This window comes from Oncorhynchus nerka, linkage group LG18, assembly GCF_034236695.1.
Source record: "Oncorhynchus nerka isolate Pitt River linkage group LG18, Oner_Uvic_2.0, whole genome shotgun sequence".
In the NCBI taxonomy this organism is placed as follows: domain Eukaryota; kingdom Metazoa; phylum Chordata; class Actinopteri; order Salmoniformes; family Salmonidae; genus Oncorhynchus; species Oncorhynchus nerka.
The window spans coordinates 47,445,097-47,460,287 of NC_088413.1; the positions used below are offsets into that span (position 1 = coordinate 47,445,097).

Consider the following 15,191-nt stretch of genomic DNA (forward strand, 5'->3'; position numbering starts at 1 on the left):
GGAGTAACAGATTACAAAAAAACGGTAACTGTAATCCGTTACATTACCATCAAAAATATTGTAATCCAATTAAAGATACTTTTGAAAAACTAGATGATTACTTTTAAATTCAGAAAGGATGTTTGTGGGAAAAAATATTTGACGCTTCTGTTTTCTCAATGACATTCAAATCAGCATTGAAAAAAGGCGCAAATTTAAGTTTGTTCCACCTGAGAGAGTCTGACCACAAGTCAGAGACCACTCTGATGACACACCAAATGTGTTCGATGGATCGCGGGAAAAGAGCAGGAATAGGCTTTTGTAGGCTACAGGCCAAGCTATGTCTTCAAATGGTGCGACTGCTGTCGGCATCCAAAGATCATCCAACTTGAATAAACACTTGGGGGTAAGGATGACAGCAGGGGTGTAGTCTAAGGCGATACGGATTTAACTTATTATGATGTCTACATAGCTCATTGATGTGAATCACACTGCTGCTCTCTCATTTAGCTATTTGCGCCTTACGGATTGTGGTTGTTTGTGGATGGCTGTTCACACATCTAAATGTGTATTTGAACCCAATAATGGTTGAATTCAAGAAGTTTAAACTGCCTACCAATCATTATTTTTTTAATCCAGTGGACAGTCAGTGACATGCGCTCATGCAACAGCTGCATAGTGCAGATCACAGCCTATGGAATAAAAATGGGTATTTTTTAATGCTCAACAAATTCATGCTGATTATTATTATTATTTTTAAAATGCATAGGCCTAATGGACACATGCTCACACTCGCACACTTTTGATAGACTTAAATGGGCAATCTGTTGTTGCAACATTCATTTTTGGATTTATAAATTATATATATTTTTGATTCTTGAAGAATATAACTTATAAATGCCTCATGAGCTTAGTTCAACTGTCACACTGCATGAGAACCCAAAATATAAGCTTGTTTTACTCCAACGTTTGTAAACACTGTAAATGTAAACAAACACTGTATAGCCTCATAACATGGTTAAAACAGTCCTTGCATCCATAGCGGTGTCTTAATCTGAGAGGGGTTACATTTCTCCAGGCCCAACCCTCAGCTTTTTACCAAAACAGAGGCGGGTGTCCGTTTTGTTATGGTTTCCTCTGTGGATTTGCCCTTAAACATCTGCATATTATCAAGATATTATAGTGTCACCAACAAAAAGGTAAACAATAGGCCTATAGCAAATGCAAATAGCACTTTTCAGTAGTGCTCAAAGCATGCCATTTCAGGTAGCATTTGTTTTTTAAGCCCAATCAGTCCTCCATGACAACAAAATCATAAACAACATTTACATTTAAGTCATTTAGCAGACGCTCTTATCCAGAGCGACTTACAAATTGGTGCGTTCACCTTATGACATCCAGTGGAACAGCCACTTTACAATAGTGCATCTAAATCTTTTAAGGGGGGGGTGAGAAGGATTACTTTATCCTATCCTAGGTATTCCTTAAAGAGGTGGGGTTTCAGGTGTCTCCGGAAGGTGGTGATTGACTCCGCTGTCCTGGCGTCGTGAGGGAGTTTGTTCCACCATTGGGGGGCCAGAGCAGCGAACAGTTTTGACTGGGCTGAGCGGGAACTGTACTTCCTCAGTGGTAGGGAGGCGAGCAGGCCAGAGGTGGATGAACGCAGTGCCCTTGTTTGGGTGTAGGGCCTGATCAGAGCCTGGAGGTACTGAGGTGCGTTCCCCTCACAGCTCCGTAGGCAAGCACCATGGTCTTGTAGCGGATGCGAGCTTCAACTGGAAGCCAGTGGAGAGAGCGGAGGAGCGGGGTGACGTGAGAGAACTTGGGAAGGTTGAACACCAGACGGGCTGCGGCGTTCTGGATGAGTTGTAGGGGTTTTAATGGCACAGGCAGGGAGCCCAGCCAACAGCGAGTTGCAGTAATCCAGACGGGAGATGACAAGTGCCTGGATTAGGACCTGCGCCGCTTCCTGTGTGAGGCAGGGTCGTACTCTGCGGATGTTGTAGAGCATGAACCTACAGGAACGGGCCACCGCCTTGATGTTAGTTGAGAACGACAGGGTGTTGTCCAGGATCACGCCAAGGTTCTTAGCGCTCTGGGAGGAGGACACAATGGAGTTGTCAACCGTGATGGCGAGATCATGGAACGGGCAGTCCTTCCCCGGGAGGAAGAGCAGCTCCGTCTTGCCGAGGTTCAGCTTGAGGTGGTGATCCGTCATCCACACTGATATGTCTGCCAGACATGCAGAGATGCGATTCGCCACCTGGTCATCAACAACAGAGTAGGGCAGGCTAATAAGTCCTTAGTTTTGGGGTTAAGCTCAGATAAAGCAATTTGGCTAATCTATACTTCCATATTTCCAAGTCCTATTCTTGAAGATCAAAGGGTATAACATTTATTGGAATGACTGGAATTCTAATAGACCTTGGTTTTTAATGTAAATATATCATTTAATTGTATTATATGTAGTAGAAAGCGATGGGTTAGAAGAAGCCTACATAACCAACCCATAAATAAAATAAATAAATAAATAAATAAAATTGAATATCCATATATGGCCAGCTATGTAAACTTTTAAAAATTGAACGACATGTATTGCAGGATGCCTCTTAAGGGGAAAGTAATTGAATGTAATCAGATTACAATTGGACAGGTAACTGTACTGAATTACGTTTAGAAAGTAATGTACCAAACCTATGAGTGAATATGACCTGTCAATGCTCACAGTGATTTCCTGAGTGACTCCTAACACAAATGCACAGTGTACTCCTGCCCCAAGCTAGTTCATTGATCCAATTAGTTAGGGTCCTACTCCATCTCTCAACATATCCTCAAGGGGTTATTATCTTTGTTTTATTGTCCTTTTTGTCTCCTACCCAATTATGTGATGGGCTTTTACCTAAATGTGGCCTAATGGGTCTCGCCTCCTCTATCATTTTGAAATGTGCATTATTTAGCATCTCATGTAAAGTACTAGGGGGATCACTGAGTGTCTGTCTGTCCGGGTGGTTTCAGTGTGAAGTCTGTCCAGCAACAGGATGCAGGGAAGTACTGGTGTGAGGTAGAGTTCCATGGCTTGACCATCTCCTCTGAGCCCGCCTGGATAACAGTCGAGGGTAAATCAATCAATACTTTTAGCCCTCTGTCTGTATGCCTGTGTCTTGGTAAATCCATTTGAATTCGATACATTTTTGACAACATCCCTTTTGATTTAAACCAAACATTCCATACATTTTTGCCTATGGAAGAAGTGGTCAGAAAGTGACTCTTTGCACCTGAACGCCGAACAATTCAGGAGATAAAGGTGCTCAAAGTTGATCCGTTTTTCATACCATGAGACTTCCAAGTTTTCATCACTGGAAAACATAAACGGTTGAATTTGATATCATGTAAAAGCTTCAAACAGGGCTGTGAAACTATTTTCCTTTGTTTTACCTTTTAACGGTTATTAGTAAAAATTCAGATTTTTTTTTTCCCTTCATATTTGCAGATGTTGTAGCTTACACCCTACTTTACATCTGAGGTGTTTGTTGTGCCCGCCATCGGTTGAGACACAACAAGCTCTTGAATACAGGGTGGGTGACCATTTTAGTCCTAGAAATATAATTAATAGAATGGACCTATCCCTGCAATGTATCTGGTACACCATTGAATTTTTTACTACCTCAAAGATGGCCGCTGGTCCACCCACCGTCTGTCAACTTAAATGGTCATGTGTATTCGATCTATATTTCTATGGTTTTTGCTGGGTTTCCTATGGAGGGTTGACATAATTTAAAACAACAGATATTCCCATTCAAGTCAACATTCTCTGATGTGCGGACCTCCAACCGTCTTTGTGGTACCATTTTGAAAGTTGACATTTAAATGTACTAAAATGGGAATAGAATTTATCAGCCAAAACATGACAACAACCCTGTATTGGACCAATGGCGGGCACAACCCAAACACCTCAGATTATGTCAATTAGGGTCAGTCTAACCTACAACATATGCAAATGCACTTTTAAATGATTTTTGGTTGTTGACAATTGACCATTTTTAAGCACCTTCTATCTCTTGAATGTTTTGGCATTCCGGTCCAAAAAGTCACTTTCTGAGCAATTCCACAATGGGCAAATATGTATGGAAGGTTTCATTCAAGTCAAAAGGGATGCTGTCAAAAAGTAATTGAATTCAAATGGATTTACCTCGCTCTCGCTCTCTCCCCATCCATCTCCAGGTGTCCCCAACTTTATACTTGAGCCCCAAGATGTAGCCACGTTCCCTAGGGTGCCCTTTAACCTGACGTGTGCTGCTGTGGGCCCCCCGGACCCTGTGGAGGTGCTCTGGTGGCTGGGGGGAGTACAGAAGGGTGATGCCACCTCCTCGCCATCTGTACTCCGTGTTAACGGTAAGTCTCTACCGGGCTGTTTCTCTTTAGTCTTTCCTCAAATCCGTGCATCCTGTCTCCTCGCCTTCTTCTCAAAACACATTGGAGGAGAAGATCTGAGATGCCTCACCTCAGACACTCAATTTTATTGGTCACATACACATGATTAGCAGATGTTATTGCGAGTGCAGCGAAATGCTTGTGCCTCTAGAGCCGACAGTGCAGCACTATCTAACAGGTAATATTTAACAATTCCACAACAAAACCTAATGCACACAATCTAGTAAAGGAATGGGATGAGAATATATAAAATACATGGATGAGCAGTGACAGCGCAGCTTAGATACAATAGATAGTAAAGGGTAGATAGTGAAGGATACAGTGCATATACATTTGAGATGAGTAATGCAAGATATGGGAACATTAAAGTGCCATTATTAAAGTGACTAGTGTTCCATTTATTAAAGTGGCCAATGATTTCAAGTCTGTACGTAGGCAGCAGCCTCTCTGTGCTAGTGATTGGCTGTTTAACAGTCTGGCCTTGAGATAGAAGCTGTATTTTTCAGTCTCACGTTCCCAGCTTTGCACCTGTACAGACCTCGCCGTCTGGATGGAAGCGGGGTGAACCGGTAGTGGCTCGGCTGGTTATTGTCCTTGATTTTTTTTGTTTGCCTTCCTGTGACATCGGGGTTTGTAGGTGTCCTGGAGGGCAGCTATTTTGCCCCCGGTGATGCATTGTGCAGACCGCACCACCCTCTGGAGAGACCTGTGGTTGTGGGCGGTGAAGTTGCCGTACCAGGCGGTGATACAGCCCGACAGGATGCTCTCAATTGTGCACCTGTAGAAGTTAGTGAGGGTTTTTGGTGACAAGCCACATTTCTTCAGCCTCCGGAGGTTCAAGAGGTGCTATTGCGCCTTCTTCACAACACTGTCTGTGTGCGTGGACCATTTCAGTTTTGTCGGTGATGTGTACAACGAGGAACATAAAACATTCCACCTTCTCCACTGCTGTTCCAGATTTCAGGAACTGATGAAAGACGATTGAGAAATATCCTCTATTGATTTAACAAGCCAGAAAATGGCATATGAATCATATGTCTGATCAGACTGTTAGTGCTGTTAGTTCAAAAAGGTGGACCGCCATCCGTCTTATGTAAGAGCAACTCAGACATTAGTCATACTTTGCAAGCAAGGGATCATGGTTTTATGGCTTTCAAGCTGCTCTTAGAGATTTGTGCGTGAGTTGGAAATAGAACTGTTTTAATGGTAGAACGAAGCCAAAGGTTATTCTCAGTGGGTGGAATGCTAATGAAGGGCTTTCTTGCGCTTTCCTCTGAGGGTTTACACTCTGATGTTATGTCTATGCTATGCTGATGTCTACGAGTAAATACACAGTGTTTTTTTGTCTATGGGCACAGCACTGTATGACGTGTTTTCTTGTTGGCTATAGATAGGGAAACCTGTAATGATTCCCCTTATCAGAAAGAACAAATGTTATGACTTGAGAGTGGAAATGCGCTGTAATTGGTTGAGAACGCGTACAAGTGTAAATGTTTGATACGTGTAGACACCAGCCAGTGGATTGTTCATTGGAAGTCTGATTCATTCCCTTCTCGTGATATGTAAGCCTTTCGCCTTAGTGGCTCTCCTCCTTCATTTCCTGCTTATGTTTAGCTGGTTTAGTTCCTCTGTCCTATTTAACTGGCCCCAGGGCTCTGGTCAAAAGTAGTGCACTAAATAGGGAAGAGGGTGCCATTTGGGATGGATACAAAGACTTTGCTGCTGAGTTCTAACTCTGAGTCAGGAATGAAGTAGCCAGATACTCCACTTAACAGGTGCTGATTTTTTCCTATCTGGCTACCAGAGACTGATGTTTCCTTGGAATGTGAGAGTAACCAGATGTGTTTCAGTCCAGCTGATGGTTCCCTGTTATGACCCTGGCATGTTTTTCTGTCAGTCAGTGGATGACTAACCAGGTAGTGGCCCTTATTGCCTGATATTGTTCACTGTACTGTACAGTGTACACACACACACGTTTGTTTTTTACTAACAATTGATTCTCATTCAAAATTCTATTTCCCTTACCCTTAACCTCACCTTTACCCGACTTGTAACCCTAAACCTAACCCCTAAGCCTAAAATAACATTTTCCTTGTGGGGACCGGTGAAATGTCCCCACTTATCCAAATTGTCCTTGTTTTACTATCCTTGTGAGGACTTCTGGTCCCTGCAAGGATAGTAAAATGCGTGCGCGCGCACACACACACAACACAAGCCTTCCTGTAACTGTGTTTGTCATGAAGGATTAGGAAAGTGATACCAGGCTTAACAATGTCGGTCTAGGTTAGGAGTTATTCCTTGTGCACTCTTTGTGTTTCCGTGCTGTAGTTTCAGTAGCTGGTTTGTGCAAATTGGTGGTTTCGAAAACCCTTAGATCCTTATCCAAGTTAGGCGTGAATAAAATACAGGTTTTTTCAGTGCACAAGATTTCTAGGAAGTCTGGAGATGTGGCAATTTCACCACCAGTTGCCGCTGAGGTTGTGGAAATCCAGATGATACATTCCTATATATATATATATATATTAGTAACCCACTGTGGTATGCATTTCATACTGTTCCCAGTGTGAAAATGACTCATTTACATGGGAGAAACAAACTGTTGGTCAGGCATAGTAGCAGGGGACTGGTTTAATTCACTCTTTTGGCATCGACTGAACCCTCCCCTTTTTAAAGGGCTCTGGTTTGCGTACCTCACTTAACATGTCTCCCACCTCTGTTCCCTTTCCCTGTAGGTGTGAATAACAGCATCAAGTTCTACTGCGAAGCCAAGAATGCCAGAGGTATCTCAGTATCGCGAACAGGCACTGTGCACATTAAAGGTGACTAATTCATGAATATTCAGTGCTGTCATGTGTGACCAAGGCATTTGCTTTTCAAATTGAATATGCTGCCTGATGAAGACCGGCTAGTCAATGCACATCGCAGTACGCTGCTGTTACTTAGCTCTTTTTGTCTGCTCCTCGTCCAGCTCCTGTGCAGAGTTGGATGTTAGTAAATCTAAATCCCCGTCTTTTTCTTTGACTGCAGTCCTCCCAGCAGCCCCTAAAGGTGTGCAGGTGGTCCACATGGTGGAGAACAATGTCACGCTGGCCTGGAGCCCAGGCTTCACTGGACACTCTGACCTGTCGGCCTGCACCATCCAGGTAAAGAATTGTATTATATTCTAATACTCCAGTCCCACAGATAAAAAGGAACTAAACCGGCACAACTGAGATGGCTGGCCAGTGCTGTGGATTTGGCTAAATTCCTTAATCAAATAACCCTGTGACTGAATTCTTATATGTGGATGTTCAATAAAGCAGTCATGGAATATGACAGCAAACTGACACACTCAGTCAGCAGTTAAATATATTTACACATTTTTAAGAGATGTGTTTGTTGAAAGTCGTCTGTCAGTGCAATTTAGGATGGGAGTGACAACCATCAAAATTGAGATTCATGCCTTGGATCAATGCTTAGTCAAGATTGAGAAAATGAAAGTAATTCTTTATTTTGGGGGGGGCAGCGCCTTGAGTATTATTATTTTTCGTTCTTTGAATGAAAGAATTTGCTGACGAAAACACGAGAATTTCACCTCAAAAGATGGATGACATATCATGCATTTTTTTCCCACACGCTCTGACATTTGTCCTTGAACTTTCACCCTTATGGAATGTTTTCCTTCCTTCCTTCCTCTTGCAGATGTCTAAGAACTCTGGGAGGAAGGTGGAACTTCTGGACCAGCGTGTAAAGGTTCCACCATTCCAACAGATCCTCAGTGGGCTGAGCTGCTACTCCAACTACAGTGTTCGAGTGTGCTGTGACAATGAGGTTGGGACCTCCCTATTCTCTGGCTGGCTGGACTTTCAGACACCAGAAGCAGGTGGGCATCCAGCCAATAGAATACATAATTACATATCAGCTCTTTTGTTCATCAACTGTTTTTTTGTCATTGGGTACGCCCCAAATGTCACCCTATTCCCTATTCCCCATTGCACTATTTATGGGCCCCCGGTCAAAAGTAGTGCACCACTTAGGGAATAGGGTGCAATTTAGTATACACACATGGTCAACCAACCACTTCACCAGCTGGACATCAAAAGCACATGATGATTCATGCAACAATATGGCAAGTGGCAACCTTATCACAATGGGAATATAACGTAATGCTTCATGTTTGTTGGCCCTCTGTGCCTCACAGCTGACTTTTCAAAGTTGTTACACTGTCAAAGTACTAGAACATGAACTAAATCCTTTAACTTTTATATAGGGTGCAGTCTAATTTGATAGGTTTTAAATATGGTTTGTTGTTGAGATAAGGGGTACATACATGCAGCAAAGTTTAGGATGTGGTCATGGGAGGGAGTCTGATGAGGGGAGCAGTGCAGTTGGGGTTTCTGGGGGTGACCTTGATGGTAAACTGGCAGTGCTGGACACAGGCCAGTTGATTCCAGTACTGTTGGTACAATGAACCATTGTGCATGCCCTCAATACAAATCAATGTGTTGCAGTGCTGAACTAAGGCCTGTTGCCTCAGTGTCCCCACACGCTGGTCAGGAATACCACTACAGGGAGACTATGGGCTCTCACTCTTAGAGATCAACCAATTTTTAGTGAGTGCTGTTAGGTCAAAGATACTGATTGATTAGTGATTTCCCTCTCCTTGCAAATCTCTCCTGAGTTTTGGAGCAGATGGTGTTTTAAATAATGAACTGCTTGATGGCAGTAGCACAAGTTTACAGTGACCGCATTGACATACAGTACCAGTCAAAAGTTTGGACACGCATACTCATTCAAGGGTTTTTCTTTATTTATACAATTTTCCAGGTTGTAGAATAATAGTGAAGAAATAAAAACTATGAAATAATATCTATGGAATCATCTAGTAAGCAAAAAAGTGTTAAACAAATCAAAATATATTTTAGGTTCTTCAAAGTAGCCACACTTTGCCTTGATGACAGCTTTGCACACTCTTGGCATTCTCTCAACCAGCTTCACCTGGAATGCTTTTACAACAGTCTTGAAGGATTTCCCACATATGCAAAGCACTTGTTGGCTGTTTTTCCTTCACTCTGCGGTCCAACTCATCCCAAACCATCTCATTTGGGTTGAGGTCGGGTGATTGTGGAGGCCAGATCATCTGATGCAGCACTCCACTCTCCTTCTTGGTCAAATAGCACCTTACACAGCCTGGAGGTGTGTTGGGTCATTGTCCTGTTGAAAAACAAATGATAGTCCCACTAAGTGCAAATCAGGTGGGATGGCATATCACTGCAGAATGCTGTTGTAGACATGCTGGTTAAGTGTGCCTTAAATTCTAAATAAATCACAGACCATGTCACCAGCAAAGCACCATCACACCACCTCCTCCATGCTTCATGGCGGGAACCACACATGCAAGATCATCTGTTCACCAACTATGCGTCTCACAAAGACACAGCAGTTGAGACCAAAAATCTCACATTTGGACTCATCAGACCAAAGGACAGATTTCCACCAGTCTATTGTCCATTGCTCGTGTTTCTTGGCCCAAGTAAGTCTCTTCTTCATATTGGTGTCCTTGAGTAGTGGTTTCTTTGCAGCAATTCAACCATGAAGGCCAGATTCACGGTCTCCTCTGAACAGTTAATGCTGAGATGTGTCTGTTTCATGAACTGAAGTGTTTATTTGAGCTGCAATCTGAAGTAGTTAACTAATGAACTTATACTCTGCAGCAGAGGTAACTCGGGGTCTTCCTTTCCTGTGGCGGTCCTCAAGAGAGCCAGTTACATCATAGCGCTTGATGGTTTTTGCGATGCGCTTGAAGAAACTTTCAAAGTTCTTAATTTTACACATTGACTGACTTTCATGTTTTAAAGTAATGATGGACTGTTGTTTCTCTTTGCTTATTTGAGCTGTTCTTGCCATAATATGGACTTGGTTTTTTACCAAATAGGCTATATTCTGTATACCACCCATACCTTGTCACAACACAACTGATTGGCTCAAACGCATTAAGAAGGAAAGATTTCACAGATGAACTTTTAACAAGGCACACCTGTTAATTTAAATGCATTCCAGGTGACTTCCTCTTCTTTTTTTCACCTTTATTTAACCAGGTAGGCAAGTTGAGAACAAGTTCTTATTTACAACTGCGACCTGGCCAAGATAAAGCAAAGCAGTTCGACACACAACGACACAGAGTTACACAACAACACAGAGTTACACATGGAGTAAAACAAACATACGGTCAATAATACAGTAGAAAAACAAGTCTATATACAATGTGAGCAAGTGAGGTGAGATAAGGGAGGTAAAGGCAAAAAAAGCCATGGTGGCAAAGTAAATACAATATAGCAAGTAAAACACTGGAATGGTTGATTTGCAGTGGAAGAATGTGCAAAGTAGACAGAAATAATGGGGTGCAAAGGAGCAAAATAAATAAATAAAGTAGGGAAAGAGGTCGTAGTTTGGGCTAAATTATAGATGGGCTATGTACAGGTGCAGTAATCTGTGAGCTGCTCTGACAGCTGGTGCTTAAAGCTAGTGAGGGAGGTAAGTGTTTCCAGTTTCAGAGATTTTTGTAGTTCGTTCCAGTCATTGGCAGCAGAGAACTGGAAGGAGAGGCGGCCAAAGGAAGAATTGGTTTTGGGGGTGACTAGAGAGATATACCTGCTGGAGCGCCTGCTACAGGTGGGTGCTGCTATGGTGATCAGCGAGCTGAGATAAGGGGGGACTTTACCTAGCAGGGTCTTGTAGATGACCTGGAGCCAGTGGGTTTGGTGACGAGTATGAAGCGAGGGCCAGCCAACGAGAGCGTACAGGTCGCAGTGGTGGGTAGTATATGAGGCTTTGGTGACAAAACGGACGGCACTGTGATAGACTGCATCCAATTTATTGATTAGGGTATTGGAGGCTATTTTGTAAATGACATCGCCGAAGTCGAGGATTGGTAGGATGGTCAGTTTTACAAGGGTATGTTTGGCAGCATGAGTGAAGGATGCTTTTTTTGCGAAATAGGAAGCCAATTCTAGATTTAACTTTGGATTGGAGATGTTTGATGTGAGTCTGGAAGGAGAGTTGACAGTCTAACCAGACACCTAGGTATTTGTAGTTGTCCACATATTCTAAGTCAGAACCGTCCAGAGTAGTGATGTTGGACAGGCGGGCAAGTGCAGGCAGCGATCGGTTGAAGAGCATGCATTTAGTTTTACTTGTATTTAAGAGCAATTGGAGGCCACAGAAGGAGAGTTGTTTGGCATTGAAGCTCGCCTGGAGGGTTGTTAACACAGGGTTGTTAACACAACTCATGAAGCTGGTTGAGAGAATGCCAAGAGTGTGCAAAGCTGTCATGAAGGCAAAGGGTGGCTACTTTGAAGAATCTCAAATCTAAAATATATTTTGATTTGTTTAACACTTGTTTTGCTTACTACATGATTCCATATGTGTTATTTCACAGTTTTGATGTCTTCACTATTATTCTACAATGTAAAAAAAAAAAAAAAACTTGAATGAGTAGGTGTGTCCAAACTTTTGACTGGTACTGTATACCAAATCTACCTTTTTTATAATGTTCTTTATGATCAAATGTAAGGTGTTAAATGTAGAGGTTTTCATTGACACTGCATCCCTGTGTGTTATTCTTCCCCAGTGCCCTCTGCTGCCCCCCAGAACCTGACATTTGACCTAACGGAGCAGCAGCTGTCCATGAACTGGGCGACTTTGGAGGACGATGAGCTGCAGGGGAAACTGATGGCCTACAAAGTCCAGTGGAACATGGGAGGAGAAGGACAGGTAGGATACAGCCTCATACAAGTGTATGTACACACTGGAGAGACAGTCTCATACACCTGTACACGCTGGAGAAATCTACCACAGACCAGAAAAGCCAAATGTCTTCAGCCTCCTGAGGTTGAAGAGGCGCTGTTGTCTTCTTCACCACACTGTCTGTGTGGGTGGACCGTTTCTGTTTGTCAGTGATATGTACGCAGAGGAACTTAAAAATGTCCACTTTCTCCAGTACTGTCCCAGCGATGTAGATAGATAGTCCACGATCATCTCCTTTGTTTTGTTGTTGTTGAGTGAGAGGTTATTTTCTTGGCACCACTTTCCCAGGGCCCTCACCTCCTACCTGTAGGCTGTCTCGTCGTTGTTGGTAATCAAGCCTACTACTACTTGTGTCGTCTGCTAACTTGATGATCGAGTTGGAGGCGTGCATGGCCACGCAGTCATGGGTGAACAGGGAGTACAGGAGGGGGCTGAGCACACACCCTTGTGGGGCCACCGTGTTAAGGATCAGCATATAGATTTTGTTTCTTACCTTCACCACTTGGGGGCGGCCTGTCAGGTGGTCCGAGACCCAATTGCAGGGCCTTCTCAGTATTCAGCAGTTCCAAAGCATAATGTGTGTTGTGTAAAAAAATGTAAAAAGCCTAGCACTCCCTTGCGGTGGAAGCTTTTAAAAAAGGTTTCTTCAACTCAAAGCATGTCTTATGTAGACCATACACACTGACACACTTTGGTTGTTGTGTTCCAGGAGGCTCTGTTCTTTAAAGAGAATGTGGCCCACCTGTCCGGTGGAGGTCGTTTCTTCAACGCCACCTTCCACGTGTCAGCGTGTACAGTGGCTGGTTGTGGGCCCTGGAGCCAGCCTGTACTGGTCATGCCCGCCTCAGGTCAGTGAGCCCCTCTCACTCTCCATTATAAGCCCTGTCACTCTAGTTGTTTTAAAACCTATGTTCCAAATTTGAAGGTGACAGGGTGTTGTGCTGTAATGTAAAGCCAGTTTGTAATGTGTGTGTGTGTTCCACACAGCATTGGCAGCCCAGATGCAGAGAGGTCATATGTGGGTGGGTCTTCTGTTGGGCCTGCTGGTGGCCACCATGGTGGGGCTTCTCTTGACAGTCCTAGTGCACCGCAGAGGGAAGGAGACACAGTTTGGGTATACTACCATTGCTCTCTTACTAAACCAGGCCAAAGCCTTTCAAATAAACATTATTTTCTGTTTAAATTAATTTGCATGGGCTGAAAGCAGTATTTTAATGAATTGACTGACCTACTGTAAACAGCTGCCAAAGTATTCAAACCAGGCCTCTGATTCTGGTAGATACTGCAGACAGTCGGCCTGCCGGCGCCCATACAGTATGTGAATGCAGGACTCTGCTTGTCATTGCAGGTCTGTCTTCAATCCCCCAGGGAATGAGCGCTTGGTGTCCTTCACTGCAGCCAGGTCATTCAACAGGACCTGCCCCGAGCTCCCAGAATCCAGCTGTAAGTAAAGTCAATCGTGTTTGGCTTGCGGCCTCCACAAAGGTGCCGCCCTCTGTTGACACTCTGTGCTTGTAGTCATTGGACCTTGGTGGTGAGTAATGAATTAAATCGGTGTCTCCCACCAGTGGACAGTTTGGGTATCAATAACGATCTAAAGGCCAAACTGCAAGACGTCCTGATCCCAGAAAGACTACTGACCCTCGGACACATGTTGGGAAAAGGTTGGTGAGGGCTTCCTTGTGTACCGTTTCTATACAAACTAGCTCACACCCTTAAAAGTGTTGACTGAAAGTAGACCTTTTGAGAAAAAAAAATGTGGTAGATGCTGGCGACTGCAAAGGAAAACATTTACTAACGTCTGGCATGGCCTATAATCATTGACCGTGTATGGCTAAATAACAAGGCAGACCTCATGTCTGTGTTGTGATGTTTTGGAATATGTTGAATTGTAACCAAAGTGTTTATTGTCCCAGGATGAATGTGCCAGTGATTTTCAATTTTCTGTGTTTGAGTAGGTGAGTTTGGCTCAGTGCGTGAGGCCTTCCTAAAGATGGAGGACAGTACTGTACAGAAAGTTGCAGTGAAGGTGCTCAAAAGTGAGTGAGCGACTATAGACTACATTTTCACTGCCTTTTTATATGAATGTGTACAGTCGGTGGATATTACATTGAAACAGTTGAAAGTAGGCGTGAAAGTAGATTTCTTCCCATTCTGGAACTTCCTTTGTGTGCACACGCTTGGGCCTAATCATATAATTACAGAATCCCTATTCATTTCAGAGGTAAGCTGTAGGTCTAATAGTAACATTTTGTTTCACTTTTAAAATGTATTATCTTTAAAAAAATGTTTTAATGTGGCATAAACACAACCAGTCATGATGTTTTCATCTGATTGTCAAACAATCACGTCAAACGGCTCCTATAATAAGCCTGGCTACCTGCGCACGTTTGTCCACTCTAAAAATATATATATTCCAGCATCATTACAGTGCACTGTGCAAACGCCATTTGATGAATGGATAGAGACAGCTGTTACAAAACACCAGAAAGTGGAATGAATGATTTCGATTTGGCGATTTGTCAAAAATACTTAAACTTGTGTAACCTGAATTGATGCATCCACTGCTGTTTGCGTGCGTCTCTGTCTCGGCCACTCATCTCTGCCGTGGCAAAATGTCACTATATTGTCCAACCATACCACATTTTGGAGCATATTTCCACACGTCCAGTCTCACATGTGGTCGGGTAATGATACATAATGGTGTAATAACCTACAGTTCTTCTTGGCATCTTTTTAATTATTATTATTATTATTGTGATAAGACTCATGTTTTACCGGTAGGCCTATGGCGTGCCCCCACTATTTATTTTGCCAGAACTCCATACTGGCTTACTTTCACCCCTGATGTGAACTAATACGTCCTTGCAAGTCGTGATAACTTAGTTTTTTCTCCCATCAGCGGATATCAACTCGTCATGTGATATTGAACAGTGCCTGAAGGAGGCTTCTCATATGAAGGACTTCGATCATCCTAATGTCATCCAGCTCATTGG

General features: G+C 43.2%; 1 protein-coding gene across 1 annotated transcript in view; it reads left to right on the forward strand.

The window, feature by feature from the left end:
- The window catches only part of LOC115145983 (tyrosine-protein kinase receptor TYRO3-like), a 32,653-nt gene that overhangs the window by 9,518 nt on the left and 7,944 nt on the right, over positions 1–15,191 (forward strand). The window contains exons 3-14 of the mRNA XM_029687713.2: positions 2,995–3,095; positions 4,201–4,371; positions 7,143–7,229; positions 7,438–7,553; positions 8,092–8,272; positions 12,020–12,162; positions 12,905–13,043; positions 13,183–13,309; positions 13,544–13,638; positions 13,764–13,859; positions 14,154–14,234; positions 15,098–15,190. Of these exons, the coding sequence (XP_029543573.2) occupies positions 2,995–3,095; positions 4,201–4,371; positions 7,143–7,229; positions 7,438–7,553; positions 8,092–8,272; positions 12,020–12,162; positions 12,905–13,043; positions 13,183–13,309; positions 13,544–13,638; positions 13,764–13,859; positions 14,154–14,234; positions 15,098–15,190 (1,430 nt within the window). The remainder of the gene's footprint in view (positions 1–2,994; positions 3,096–4,200; positions 4,372–7,142; positions 7,230–7,437; positions 7,554–8,091; positions 8,273–12,019; positions 12,163–12,904; positions 13,044–13,182; positions 13,310–13,543; positions 13,639–13,763; positions 13,860–14,153; positions 14,235–15,097; position 15,191) is intronic.